Source organism: Thermobia domestica, chromosome 8, assembly GCF_964235325.1.
Source record: "Thermobia domestica chromosome 8, izTheDome1.hap1.1, whole genome shotgun sequence".
Lineage (NCBI taxonomy): Eukaryota > Metazoa > Arthropoda > Insecta > Zygentoma > Lepismatidae > Thermobia > Thermobia domestica.
Genome location: NC_137461.1, coordinates 2,897,289 through 2,912,500, shown reverse-complemented (window position 1 = coordinate 2,912,500; position 15,212 = coordinate 2,897,289). Strand labels below are relative to the sequence as shown.

The 15,212-nt window shown below is 36.1% G+C and overlaps 1 protein-coding gene across 1 annotated transcript in view; it reads left to right on the top strand.

Moving 5' to 3' along the window:
• Window positions 1–15,212, top strand: part of Pi4KIIIalpha (phosphatidylinositol 4-kinase III alpha) — a 140,500-nt gene that overhangs the window by 13,907 nt on the left and 111,381 nt on the right. Inside the window, exons 5-8 of the mRNA XM_081767994.1 lie at window positions 3,422–3,508; window positions 5,711–5,879; window positions 9,894–10,071; window positions 10,626–10,835. Of these exons, the coding sequence (XP_081624120.1) occupies window positions 3,422–3,508; window positions 5,711–5,879; window positions 9,894–10,071; window positions 10,626–10,835 (644 nt within the window). The remainder of the gene's footprint in view (window positions 1–3,421; window positions 3,509–5,710; window positions 5,880–9,893; window positions 10,072–10,625; window positions 10,836–15,212) is intronic.

The window sequence follows — 15,212 nt, the reverse complement described above, 5'->3', positions numbered from 1 at the left end:
GGAGTGAAGATCGTAGGCTTCTTAGGATCGCTAGCAAGACAAGAGCACAGCGAAGTCCGTGAAATAATTCATTGTGGCAACGCTTCTGCGCTAAACAATTGAAAGATCTCTGCCGCAGCAACTTGTCGCTCCTCTTTCGAGGGAGGTACGGGAAAACACACATCGACAGCAGCGCCAGAAGGGGCACAGTTCAAAATAGAAAGGCTCTAATCAACCTGGAATAACAGTAATAATAAGTACATATTCTTAAATGCATCATAATTTGTTGAATTATTTTTATTTGTCCTATTAAAAAAAGTAATAACTTACTGGTACAATTGTTTTTCGTAAGCTCTTTTATTATTATTATTATTATTATTATTATTATTATTATTATTATTATTATTATTATTATTATTATTATTATTATTATTATTATTATTATACAATATTAGATCTTCAACTTTTCAGAACTTCCTCGTATATAATCTTGGATTAAAAAGTTACGATTAACTTTCTTTATATAGTTATAGGCATTCTATTTTGGATTGAGGCCTAGTAACGACTAACAAACACATAAAATAGACTCTGTCACTTCTTAAATCACTTATTTTAAGAAGTGGAGCATCCGCTTGGTAAGTGGAAGGTCAGAATTCGAGTCTCAGATAATTCAACCATCAGATTTTTGTGTGTTTTGTGCATTGTAAATATAGTTTTCATAATACTTATATCGGTATTAATTTTATGACTTTTCTCTTGATAATAGTAGTGTATAGACTCTCTCTTAATATTGAGTGTATATATATATATAATATACAGAGTGGCCTAAAGTAGGTATACACCCCTAGATTGAGCAAGTATAACATTCTAGTTTATAAATGATTTTGCTTTGGCTATTCCGAGCTTAAGGTATAAGTAAAAAGACATTAAGAACAAATAATAAAGAAACTAAGTCTGCATAATGAATAACAATAAGAAATGATATAAAAAGCAATGAGTTTATCAGTACGGGACTATATACCTGTATATATATATATATAATATGTGTGTGTCACACACACACGTACACGCATCTTTCAAGTCCTTGCGTGGAGACACAAATTGCACTATGTCGCAACGTTGCAAATAACCATACATAGATTTGCCAGTCTATCAGTAGCATCATTTATTTATGTAGCATCGATTCAACTGCTTGTTGTTTTCGTAGAATAATGCTAATGGCTCCAAGTTAATCTGCAACGATACCACATTGTAAAATTTTGATTCTCCATAGCAACTGAAGGAGGCCCCGGAGAGCATACCATATATAACATTTTCACTTTATTTTGGGCCGTAGAATAGTGCTCTGTGGTCCGTGAGCGCCATTTTTAGAAATATATGTATATATGTTTGTATAAATTCTTGAAAAAAAAAGTATAGGAGTTTTAATACTTGCAGTATAAAAATTGAACAATGTTCTCAGTTGAAAAGAATAATGAAGTTTTCAGATCTGAAATTAAGATATAAATTGGTTGGTCGACGTGGAATGTCTCATGGCATTTCAGCACTAAATATATGAGAGGCATGGACCTATAGCCTAACATCTGATTCACATGAAAAACGTCTAAATACTCTTGTGCTAACCATATAGCTGTGACGGTGACGGAGCTCCTAAGATAAAAAAAATTCAAGGAAATTCTCTCGAAAAGTATACATTATCCCTTTGGAGTTATATTATCTATTTTGAGGTACTAAAGTAATGTCTTCATCATTCGATTGAAAAAGCTTTTTAATTTATTTTGTTTGTTTGTTTGTTTGTTTTGTTTTGTCTTGTTTGTTTCTTCAAGCATAGAGGCATTGTAGAACACGTTACATATGGTTTCACGCCTTTCTGCGCCGAGACTATATGAGTTGATGACATGAAAACTATAAAAAAATATTTTTTGTTAGGTCTATTTTTATTACTTTTGGCAGGCTTACTTTTGCACCTAAAAGATTCAAATTTTGCACAAACATTCAGTTCACCGATTAGTTTTTTTTTTTTTTTTTTTTTTTTAAAGATATTTGCGTTAACAAAGGGGCGTGGCCAGAGAGGCAAAGATGTAAAAAAAAAGATATTTTTACTAAAAAATCCTTTTTTCGGGGTTTTCCCACCTCAGATTCATGATGGAGACATGTGGATGGTACCGTTTGAAAGGTTGTTCTATTCTGAAGAAAATGAGGTTCAAAACGTGACGCTAGGATAAATAGCGATATCTCGGGAATTTTTTTTTACCTCTGATCCGATTATTTTGTAGTAATTTGGGGGAATGTGAGACCCATTGGTAAATATTTCCCCCCTTACTATTCAATATAGAAGCTTGACATTTTGTACACGCATTTAAGACACCTTTTAGTATTCTTCAACTGATTTTGAGATCTGTGCGTTAAAATACGGGGGGAGGGGGGAAGTGGGGCTAAAAATTTGAAAAAAATTCCGATTTCTCTCAAAATTTACGCCTCAGGGACACAAAGGGAAATATGAATGGTACCGTTTGAAAGTCTGTTCTGTTCTGAAGAGAATGAGACACGAACCGTGATTCTAGGATAAATAGGGATGATGTTGAAGCTGCTTGACTGAAAGTCTATAACAGTGCTGTCCAAATGGCGGCCCGCGGGCCGCATGCGGCCCGCCAAACCATTTTCTGCGGCCCACAAAGCTCTAAGGACTTATGATTGTTATTATTCACACTATTTTCATTTATATTTATTCATTCTTTTAACGTTTCCACTCTTCTTTCGAAATAAAGAATCTATTTAGCGCTTTTGTACAACAAAAAGGCGCGGGCATCCACGGCAACACGTTTCCTTAACTTTTGAGAGTTTGGTCGGAAAAGAGTGTCAATGTTTGGTAGTACTTATTTGTGTGAAAGTGTATTTTCCACCATGAAAATTGTAAAGAATCGCTTCAGAAGCTGCCTTGGAGATTCTTCTCTTTTACATCTGCGTCTCGCAACAACAGGAATGGATGTAGATATGCCACCCTTGTAAACGCTACTATTGACAATTATCTGTCACATTGAATAGGTATGTAATATTTCAAATACATATTTTACATTTTTCTTTTGTATAATAATAATAATAATAATAATAATAATAATAATAATAATAATAATAATAATAATAATTCCTATTATTATTATTATTATTATTATTATTATTATTATTATTATTATTATTATTATTATTATTATTATTATTATTATTATAGGCTGCGGCCCTCTACTTTACTAGTAAAGACAGTTATGGCCCTAAGGCTCATTATAATTGGACACCACTGGTCTATAATTTACCTTAAAAAAAAATTAAAAGGGTTATATATATTATTAGTGTGAAGATTATTTTTTTTAGTAGACCTACAGAATACAGAATGAATATAATTTTCTATTTATAAATTATTTATGTTATGTTTCTTCTTAAACAGATCCATCATTCCTCGATCACTGTCCGGCAACCTTCCATCGTCTGATATAATATCGCTTACCAGTCAAGACTCTGGCGGCGACACATTGTAAGTAGTAATCTACTTCTGTAAAATACATCTAGTTATTACGGTGTAGTGTTAGAAATCTCATTTTGGAAACTGTCCATTGATTCAGACAGAGAAGCGTTGTTGTAAATATTGCGCGTAGAACGTTACTATAAAAATTTTCTTATTGTGTCGTATGTATGAATTAGATTGTGTAGCTGTCGGTGCATTATGTTACCGTAAACATTTAAGAGAAAACGAACAGAAAATTAAACACATACAGGGTAGGATTCAAAAGTAATGAGCCTTCGTTCAAAAAGACAGATTTATTAAGCTGATCGGTATAACTGACTAGTAGTCTTCAAAATAGGCACTTCCTGCATCAATGCATTTCTGTAGGCGGCTTTTCCACGACTCACAGGCTTCCCCGAAGGCCTGTTCCGGGATGGCTGCAAGGGCTGCCTTGACATTTGCTTTGATGTCCTCGATGTAGTCGAAACGTTTACCTTTTAGCGCTGATTTTAAGTCAGGAGGCGACAATTCCGGACTGTAGGGAGGCTGGAGTACCACAGGAACGTTGACTCGGACCAGGTAGTCGGTGACGATGAAGGCGGTGTGACTGGGAGCGTTATCGTGGTGAAGCTTTCAGCTGTCCTTGATGTCCCTGCGCTTGCGCGCGACGCTTCTTTTCTGCCTTTTCAGGACTTCCTGGTAGTAAGCAGCGTTCATTGTCTGTCCGGGCGGGACAAACCTCGTAGTGGACGATCCCCGTCATTCCGAAAAAGGCGATGGGCATGGTCTTCGTCTTCGATTTGCTCATCTGCGCTTTCTTGGGACGGGGTGAGTTTGAGGTGTGCCACTCAGCGCTTTGTCGTTTTGTTTCTGGATCGTACTGAAAAGTCCAAGTTTTGTCACCGGTTATCACTTTTTCGAGAAAGGCAGGATCGCTTTCGCGTAATTGCAACAGTTCTTCGAATCGGAGCACTCGGTTCCGTTTTTGTTCTTCAGTCAAAACTCTTTGCACAAGTTTCGCGCAGACTTTCCGCATGTGTAGGTCCTCGGTAACAATGCGTTCACCGTTGCCTCCAATAAGTTCAGGGCTTCTGTTACTTGGTAGAGACTCAAACGCCGGTCCGTGTTCTAAAACTCATGCACTTGCTGCACATTCACGTCAGTACGGGCCGACGACGGGCGTCCAGACCGGGGTTCGTCAGTCACCTTTTCCCGGCCCTCACGAAAAAACTTGTGCTACTTTTGACTTGAGAATAGGACAGACACTCAGTCCTAAACGCCTGTTGAAGCATGGCGAACGTTTCGGAAGGAGACTTGCCCAACCGGAAGCAAAATTTGATCGCGTAGCGTTGCTCTAACGAACTTTCCATAACGCCGTGTCACGCACCACCGTATAGGGGCTACTGTTAAGATCGATGCTACCGCTCCGAAATTTGGGAGCCAACTGACCCGCGTTGCGCTGTGAAGCCAACACCCACCACCACCGTCGCTGTCAAGCGGAGCGAGCTACAGGGTGCGCACGCGTCAGTATAAAGTGAGGCTCATTACTTCTGAACCTTACCCTATATAATCTGTTCATAAATGTGGTTCAGAGATTTAAGAAAGCTTTTAAATTATATTACTTGTACATACGTTCAAACCATTCCTTGTTGGACATAGGTAGAAGTAATTACTTAATGGACGTAAGGAACACTTATTTATAATTTACCTTCATGTTCTTTGTTCTGTTTTTAGGGAACATGGAAGTAATTGTTATAAATAAAACATGAAATGATAGTATAGAAAGGTACGAATATAATTTTAATAAAAGAACCTAATGACGTGTTATTACAATTTCAAGCGTACATAAACACAAATAATATCGTAATGAGTATTTGTTTTTAGGAAGTTATTATTTCGAACTATTTTAAATAACTATATTCAATGTTTCTTATTATTCATTCACTTTATGTTTACATACTGTTCTGAGAGTGCACTTACAACTTCATTCTATGGTGGTTCCTTCACCGATATTTCCACGTCTATATAAATTTACGTAAATAAATAAATATAACTCTATTAAATATATGGAAAACCTGATGATTTTTAATCTGTATAAATGTTCTTTCTCTTTCTTTAGCTTATCTTTGTGTTGCTTTACTGTATAAGCAGAATAACGAATTACTGTTAACTTTAAAATGTTGACTCATATATTTAAATAAATTGTATCAATTCTATTTTCTGAATTTGTAGATTATCAGTTGGTAAAAAGCAATCTTCTCAAGGCCAGCAATCAACATACGACGCTAAAACTTACTTCTTCAATAAATATGGTTCAAGCTTTAACCAGTTCCCCTACATGAAATTCTATGAATCTTCCGACAAACGAGTGGATTTTCAGTTTTCTATTGTTCATTTGCAGGTAATTAGATTAGATATTAATTAAGATTATTTAGGACACATTGACGTAAAGTTTAAGCATTGATAAATGTCACGACATGTATTGGAATAACTGAAAATTTTGGTACGAAACAAAATTGGAAGCCTGTTCTCCTGCTTCCTGGAGAGATGATCTACCAATTGAGCTACTGTCAGCACCACAAGTTTTCTGTTTTTGATGCTTTATTCCTCAATATAAACAAATGATAAGATTTTCATATTGCTCATACGCATCTTCTGAGTGTGTGTGTGTGTGTGTGTGTGGTGTTTTTCTTCCTTCATTTTTTCTTTCTATCTATCTATCTATCTATCCTTATTTTCTTTCTTTCTTTTCTTTTGTTTTCTTTCTTTATTTTCTTTTGTTCGTTGTTTCTTTTCTTTTCTTTTGCTAGTTGTTTCTTTTATTTTTCTTTCTTTCTTTCTTTTCTTTGATTTTCTTTCTCTTTATTTCTTTTATGTTCTTTCTTTTCCTCTCTATTATGTCTTTTTCTTTCTTCTTTTTCTTTCTTCTCTCTTCTTTTTGTTCTTTCTTTTCCTTTCTTTTCTTTCGTTCGTTGTTTCTCTCTTCTTTCTTTTTCTTTTTTTTTCCTTTATTTTTATTTTTCTTTCCTGTTCTTTTTCTTTCTTTCGTTATTTCTTTCTTTCCTTTGTTCCTTTTCTTTTCGTTTTATTCTTTTCTTCCGTATTTTCTGTCTGTCGTCCTTCAGATTTCCGCATAAAAGCAATCACGTAGAATCATTACATTTTGTGCAAAATAGATAATTTCCAGCAGATCTAATCGCGTACGAAGCCATTTGTTCGATTTTAAACTCATGGGGAGATTGCGGAGTTACACGTTCTGCAGGCTGAAAAAGTATAGATTACCGTAGAAGTCGTTCAAGTTAGACAACCCACTCTACTCTACATTGATGTTCCTTTATGGCTAAGCGTTTAGTGTATGCGCCTTTGGCGTGGGAGACCCGGGTTCGATTTCCGGCGGGAGCTCATGGTTCCCGTTAATCAGTAGGTCCCGTGTCATATAGCGTCACTGCTGAAATGGACGTTAAAATCAACTCAACTACTCTACATTGGTGCAGGTTGCATAGTATTCAGTCAATGCGAGAAACAAGCACTTCCACTACAGGGTGTCCAATATACAATGCAACCTGGAATTTGGAATAGTAGAACTTTTGAACCTGAAGCGACACACAAATAATGGTTGTACCAAAATGAAGCTTTGTTCATGCATATATTTTTAAACTAGGAAGCAACGATTGAAGTACGCTAGGAACCACACAGTGTTGCCAGATGTAACTGAAGGTGTAAATCAATTTTTTTGCAAAACCTGTAAATTGACTCATAACTCATACGTATGGATGTTCTGTCGTTAATTTTCAGTTTGTTTAGTTGGAACAGCTTGGAGCAGAAAAAAGAATTTTTCATATAACACTGCTACTATCACGAAACGAGTTATCAGCTCTTCGGCGATGTTGGGAGTACTCCCTGTTTTGATTCGAACACTTGTTCACACGTTTCACCATGTTGGCAGCAACTTTACAAAGATGAGAAGTGTTAATGTTCTCAATGGCACTGCGAATGTTCGTTTGCAGGTCTTGTATAGTTCCAGAATTATTCTTGTATACCTCTTGCTTTAAGTCGCTCCATCAAAATGAATAGCAGTGTTGCAGGGTGCATGTAAATAAAAGTTTTATTATGATAATTTCAAAGTTTCTTTTTCATTGTTTTCAGGAATTGCATAATGTAGACGGGTTCTTAACACATCTTTTGATGTACTGAAACATCAGCAATGTTGCCAATTCAAAGTGTTAATTTATGAAAACTACGATTTCCCTAGTTCCCCGCTTACAGAGGCCTCATCCGATTAGTTATGAATGAAAATGAAAAATTCTTTTTTTCTGCTCCAAGCTATTCCAACTAAACAAACTGAAAATTAACGACAGAACATCCGTACGTATGAGTTATGAGTCAATTTACAGGTTTTGCAAAAATATTTATTTACACCTTCAATTACATCTGATAACAAGGTGTGTTTCCTAGTGTACTTCTATCGTTGCTTCCTAGTTTTGAAATATATACATGAACAAAGCTTCATTTTGGTATAACCATTATTTGTGTATCGCTTCAGGTTCAAAAGTTCTACTATCCCAAACTCCAGGTTGCATTGTATATTGGACACACTGTAATAATGTATATAAAATATGTAAAAACATGTTTATCTTTCTCATGTTATGAATTGTAAATTTATGTCGATAATTTCAGCATCACCGCTTTCAGATGCCTTCGTTTACACACACTAATTTAGAATATGCTAATCAAGTTATTGCCTAGTATTACATTTTCTGTTTCTTCTTTTTTCCATTACTTAAGACTAAAATCTTAACTCCTGTTGAAGCGCTGATAAGTTCTGTTGTTGACTTTTAACTGTAAAATTTCACTAATATGCAAAATTTAACAATACTTGTGTAACTTTACCAAATGCTCACTGTTAACTTTCTTCAGTTCTGTTTGCCATTATGGTTCACTGTTGCAAATCCCTATATCTGTCTAGCTCTTGTTGGACACACTTTTTAACTATTGGCGTATTCTAGGGTCGAAAGAGAAAGCAAACTTCATCTGATAGAAGAGACAGAGTCAGAGATAAATAAAGGATTGAATAAATGAATAAAATAATGAACTTAAAAAAAAAAAAAAAAAAAAAAAAGGAAAACTTATCTCAAATGTCTTCAAAGTACTTCGAAGCATACAGGGATTATACAAGTGACAGGAATAAAATTAAAAGGTGGAAATAAAGAAATAGTGCCTAGGTCTGGTATTTGAAAGCACTACTTTTTGTTTTACTTATGAACGGCGTGAGAGTTACAGATTCCATCTACTATGCACTGTAGATAGAAGCTGTAACGTAAGTGAGAAAGTAGTGTTCTTAATTAGGACCCTACCTCCTCCCCTTTCATCTTTTAATTTTATTCCTGTCACTTCCCCAATAAACCCTGTATATGTCGAAACGTTGTGAGGACGTTTGGGATAAATGGAATGATGCGTTCGAAACTTTTCAGTTCTTTATGAACAGCCATTCTTGTGATCAACCTCCACCATAAATGAAATGATGGTTTATTCCTTAGGCTTCAGCCAACCAACTAGGAATAATTTTTGAAGAATGGTTTGAAACATCTGGTATTTTACTGATACTTAATTGCAATAGGTATGACATTTGAATCACTATTTCACTTAGAAAAAATATGAAACACTATATTATGTAGAAGTAATTGTTTCAGTGCAAAAACAGAAGCCTAAATTTTCAACCGTTGTATGCTGCAATCGTGTGAGCCAGTGCTAGAACGAGCTAGAAATGTAGGTTAGTTTCTGGTTAAATTAAGCATAGAAATGAAATGAAATGTAACCTTTCAATTTAACGTCCCTCCTGTTAGATTAAGGGAGACGGATGATTTAAACCAAGTGCATGATGGTGGAAGGAAAATGTAAGAGGTGGAAACGGGAGTACTCCGAGAAAACCCACAGACACGAAGTTGTCCAGGGATCGAACCAGGGACCCCACACACCAGAGGTAAGCGCTTTACCACGGAGCCACCGTGCTCCCCAAATTAAGCGTACAGTCGCTCAGAAGTTACTGAATTTCAAAATAAATGTTAGTTGCTAGACGTTATGATTTCACTTCCGTCTTATTGTTTTCATTTGTTAAACATATTAGTTGGAAACACTGAATATGGAACAAAGAGCAAATTTTCTGAAGGAGGCTATTCTAGAGTAGAAAAGTTTTTAGAGCACGGTTTCAGATCTTCGTTGCGTATTTGTTTTCCCAAAAGCTTGAAGTTAGTCTCATTATCTTCGTGATCAACACTAGCTATTTTCAGCCGAAATATTGAAGAATACTAATACTAATATACTGAGCGTATAGTGGTGGATAAGCCTTCTGTTATTATCCATTCCTTCATTATCAACATAAAGAGTTGTGTTAATTTTTGTTCTGTTTTTCTCGCAGAGCATTTTAGCACTTGCCAAGAAGCTTCTAACCAAAGATATGCTGACATTCTTGGATGATCAAGCGACTGATGCCTATCTGTCAGGTCAAATCAAAATCTTTCCGTACAAGACTTTCAGTGAGACAATAAACTTAGTGATGGTAACACTTTTACGAGAATTGCTGCAGAACCAAAAAGGTAAGAAAAAAACTGTAATTTTGGATATTATATACGTCTCTTGTTACGGAATGTCAGGGGTCGGGAATATACATTACATTTTTAGGGTAATATATATTCTTAATATTCTTAGTTCGTGTATGTTCAACTTTAAGCGTGAAATTAAAAGCAGCCGAAAGAAACTGAGGTATATTCATAGTCTATTAACACAGGATGTATTAGTTTCCAGTACTTCATCAGGAAATCCCATTGCAGGAATTCAGTATCAAAAAAGAACCAGTTTTACCAAAGTTCGGTCTTTCAACTTTATAGCCCTTGCACCACGAAAGTGTCAGAAGCTTTCATAAAACATGATTCGATTTTAATGCAAATGATTTAATTGTGCTGAAAAAGACAGCAAGAATAGTTGAAAAACAATAAACTCTTAAGGGAAATCCTCGAATCTTATCTTATCTTATTTCAAATTGTAAGTATAATGTGTTGTGATATTCTCAGAATCCATGTTGAAAAGCTGGCTTATTATTATTATTTTTAATTAGATGTTCATGAAGGATATTTGTGTCTTCGTCTTACAGATCTTCCTGGCCCGTTCACCCGTGATGTTCAAGAATTCGTGAAAGGCCTGTTTTTATCAGGACAGACAGAGCTTCAGAGCAGACACCATGACGCTAGCGAAAGGGAAGATCGGGAGTCAAACTTCGCCACAGTCAATAAGTTTAAGGTGAATGTGATGGCCAATTCTGCGTGTGTGGACCTGCTTGTGTGGGCTATCGGCGATGAAACAGGTGAGACACATGTTGATTTGGTCTCTGTGATTGATTACAATAATAAATAAATACTCAATAAGGGAACCTACAAATGTCAGTTCTAGGTAATAAGAAGCAAGATATGGAAGTTCATATTTTGAACCATACCTCGTAGGCCAATGGGAACAAAATTGTTATATTGATAACGATGCTTCAAAGAATATGGTTTAGTTATCATTACTCACTTGTTTCTTCATGTGTATGGCTGAAGGTAAGTCATCGTAACATATTCACATGATTTTTTTGTTTCTTTTTGTTTCTTTTTGTTCTGTTGAAGCTCAGAAAACGTACACTTTAGTTTAGCAATTGAATACCGTGTTTACGCAAATCTAAGACGCCCTCAAATGTAATCGCACCCCCAATTTTCGAAGGAAAAATTTAAAAAAAAGCCCTTGAATGTAAGACACACCCTTCGCGTAAGTGAAAAAAACTACACTGCATTGATTTTAAAGAATGGAAAAAAAAAAAAAAGATTAATAAACATGGGAAAACAAATAATGTTATGGGAAAATAAAGAAACATTGAATACTGCTGGAATTTACGGTATATTCATGCGCATCTGCTGGTACTTTTTTTTCCTAACGTAATTACGGTACAATACTTCCTTGCGTCAGTTTTATAGCAATCCATTACCGGTATCATATTATCATATTATACCAGTATGTATATTATACTGTTATACCAGTATGTACACACACACACAAACAAATAAATAATTATTCAGTAATTATTTCACTAGAAAAACAAGTAATTACTCAGCAATTATTTAAACTCGTTTCTTTTCTTCTGTTTTGCGCTCACATTCGCAGAAACAACACTGACACGTTACTGCTCATAATCTGTTTCCTCATCGGCAGCACTATCTTCCTTCTAACGGGATTAGCAATTTTTGGCAAAACTCCATCTAGTCTGGCCTGAATTTGCATAATTCAAATCTAAGGTGCACCTTGATTTTTCAAGCAAAAAATCAACAAAAAAGTGCGTCTTAGAATCGCGTAAATACGGTATTTACTTCCACTCCCATTGAGAAGGTAAGCAGGTAAAAAGTATCACTAAAACAGTTGCTGAGGGCACTCACGCGCTACAGCAGATATAAGAAAGGGTTTTATACAAACTGATTAGAACAAAGAATTGAGTAAAATCTACTGTGATCATTTATTACAAATCTAACCAATAATGTAATATCATAAAAGAATTCATCTTATATTAACATGTATAAATCCAAATTATGAACATAATAATGTCACTAAAGAATTCTTAGGTTCTAGTGATAATTAAACTTGAAGGTATCATGAAAATTTGCAAATGCATGTCTTTTCTTTTGTATGAGTGTATGTTGTTTGTGAATTGCTTGTTTTGGCTGAGGTAAATTAGTCTTTGTCGTTGGCTCTCTTGCAGAAATCGTGGAAGACTGCGACGTGATCTCTCTGATATCCGCTATCTCTTCTATTCTCATTGTGCAATTGAAAAATGGGGATAACGACCAGGGTGACTCTTCATCTCGTTTCAATAACCTGCATGATCTTCTTTTTCACATTATTAACCTCAAAAAATAAACTTTCCTACTCATTCCAATTAATTCTTGTGTGATTTTCGGTACTAACAAACAAAAAGTATTGTGCTTGTATACAGGAATGCAATCTGTTGTGTTTCCTTTCACAATTTGATGGGAAACACTTTTTGCTTTAATTAATAAATTTGCCCTGGCTGGTGAGCACCTTCGTGGCTAAGGGGTTAGCGTACGGGCCTTGACGTAGAAAGCCCGGGTTCGATTCCCGGCGGGAGCTCATGTGGTTCGGATTCCAAGTTAATCAGTAGGTCCCGTCTCATATAGCCTCGGTGCTGAAAGGGACGTTAAACTCAAACTCAGCTCGACCTGGGTGGTAAGAATCTCGTTCGTAAGATAATGTTAGTCGGTGTCCCTGTTCAAAAACGTGAACAGGGGCCGCGGTGACTCAGTGGTAGAGCGTTCACCTCTGGTACGTGGGGTTCTTGGTTCGATCCCAGCTCGCACCTAGTGAGCTTTGTGGTGGACAAACACCGTATTCGTGGGTTTTCTCTGGGTTATCCCGTTTCCTCCCACTTTCTTCATTCCACCATTTCATTCATTATTTCATCATCACTGTCCCCTTTAGCCTAGAAGCATAACCGTAGGGCGTAAAACTTAAAGATTTTATTTCATTTCATTTCAAAAACGTGAATAGCCCTGTTCAGATGCTATCAATTGTGGTATACTTAACGTTTTGAATTGCTAGTATATCTACGTCAGTTTTATCTACTCCTTTTTCTAGTATTTCACATTCCTCGCTTTGTGGAACCTTCTTGTTCTCTGCTTGTGGCTCAGTGATAGAACGTTTACATCTGGCGCGAGGAACTCCCGGTTCGATCTACAGCCATGTTAATTCGTGTTCGTGAGTTTCCTCCCACATTTCCATTTAATAATTTCTTTCATAGTCATTCGCTTTAATTTGTCATCCGTCTCCTTTAGCTTAAAGAGCATAACCGTGTATTAAATATTTATTTTTCTCTTTTTTATTATCCTTTTTTTAGTAATTTTATTTTTAGAGATTTTGAAATACGCATTCGATTTGTATTTCAAGTACTATAGGGTGGGTGAGTGGTTAACGTACGCATCTTTGACGTGGGAGACCCGAATTCGATCCCCGGCGGGAGCTTACGTGGTTCAGATCCACGTCAAGCTGTAAGTTTACGTCTCATATAGCCTCGCTGCTAAAGGGACGCTAAACTCAAAATCAAATCAAATCAAAGCAGACGACTCATAACATCACTCACCCCGCATATATGTGTTATTGCCTTTCGCCCACTTTCATGCAATGAAAGAAAGACAGAGGGTTACTCTTGTTGGGGACCATCTCTTCCCTAGCATACAGGATATTGAAAATTAAGAAATAATTTGCAGTTTGTAATTACTCCTATAAAAATTCTGTTTAAGAGTTTTCGCAATCTCTTCTTAACGTCTTTGGCGTCAATAATTTTGCTGTTCCTACTGATCATGTAACAGTGAGCAAATATACTTACAATATAGTAGTGTGTATAGCCAAGTTGGGTACTTCTATTGTCATCGTGCATCGGAAGATTGAGGAGGTCGACAGGTGCTGTCGACTAATATCTCATGAGCTGAGTGGAGCACAAACTCAAAGGCGGATCGACGTCTATCGTCAGCTGCTCAACCATAGGTTTTGTTACCGATTCATCAAACTTACTGTTATTTGCGATGAAAAACGGATCCTCTTCTGCAATTCAAACTACAGAGGCCAGTGGTTGAAACCCGACAATTTTCAGAAACCATTGGCCAAAGAGGATGATTCAAGCACAAGGTGATGATGTGCGAATGGTAGTAGAACTTACAAGGTGTGATCGGCTTCGAATTAGTTGCAGGTTGTCGGGCCATTAATCCCGACTTCTAGTCACAACCCGTATAAATATGTCATTGTCTGGCTTGAAAATACCCGGCTGTAGTCAGCCGGGACGGACCATCCTCCAATAGGACAACGCTTCGTCTGGTACTGCCACTTTGATTCTCCAAAAAAATCGTGAACTATAAAGAATCAAAATTGTTCATCCGACCTTACACGTAGCGACTACCATTTACTCCGATCTATGGCATACTTTTTGCACAACAAAATAATCAGGAACCTGAACGAGCTGGAAACTAGGTCCGGGAATTCTGTGCCTCTAACCCTTTGAGTGGTATCAGGCAGGATTCTAAAATTTGACTCAAACCTTAGTAAATAAAAAATATAAGGATTTGTATTTTTAATATAAGGGACAAGTTTTGCCGATAGATGTCACTGCAGTCTTCGTATCTCTCCCATGTATTTTTTACCCTTCACGAAAATTTACATTTTTTTTTATAAATTTCAACCTAGAAATTTCAATTTTTTAGAGAAGGAACTTCATAACCTATTAAAGGGAACAATCCCTGCTGATTTTTTATTTAGAATTTTCTTCATTGCTGAAACAGTTCGATTGTTAAAGGTTTGGATATCCATTTCAATAATCAAGCCATTTCAACAATTAAGAAAATTCTAAATAAAATATCGGCACGGATTATTGCCTTCGATAGATTATGAAGTTCCTTTTCTAAAAATTTGAAGTCTGTAGGTTGAAATTTGTAAGAGAAATAGTGAATTTTCCTGAAAGGTAAAAAATACATGGAAGAGATACAGACTGTAGTGCCATCTATCAGCAAAACTTGTCTCTTTAAACCAACCTTAAATCTGTTTCTCTTGTTTCAGTCTGAGCATTTTCAGTTTTGTCCGCCATCATAATCATACATCATATATTATATTGGCCCTACATTAAGCAGATCCGTTTTCACGCACGGAAACTGTA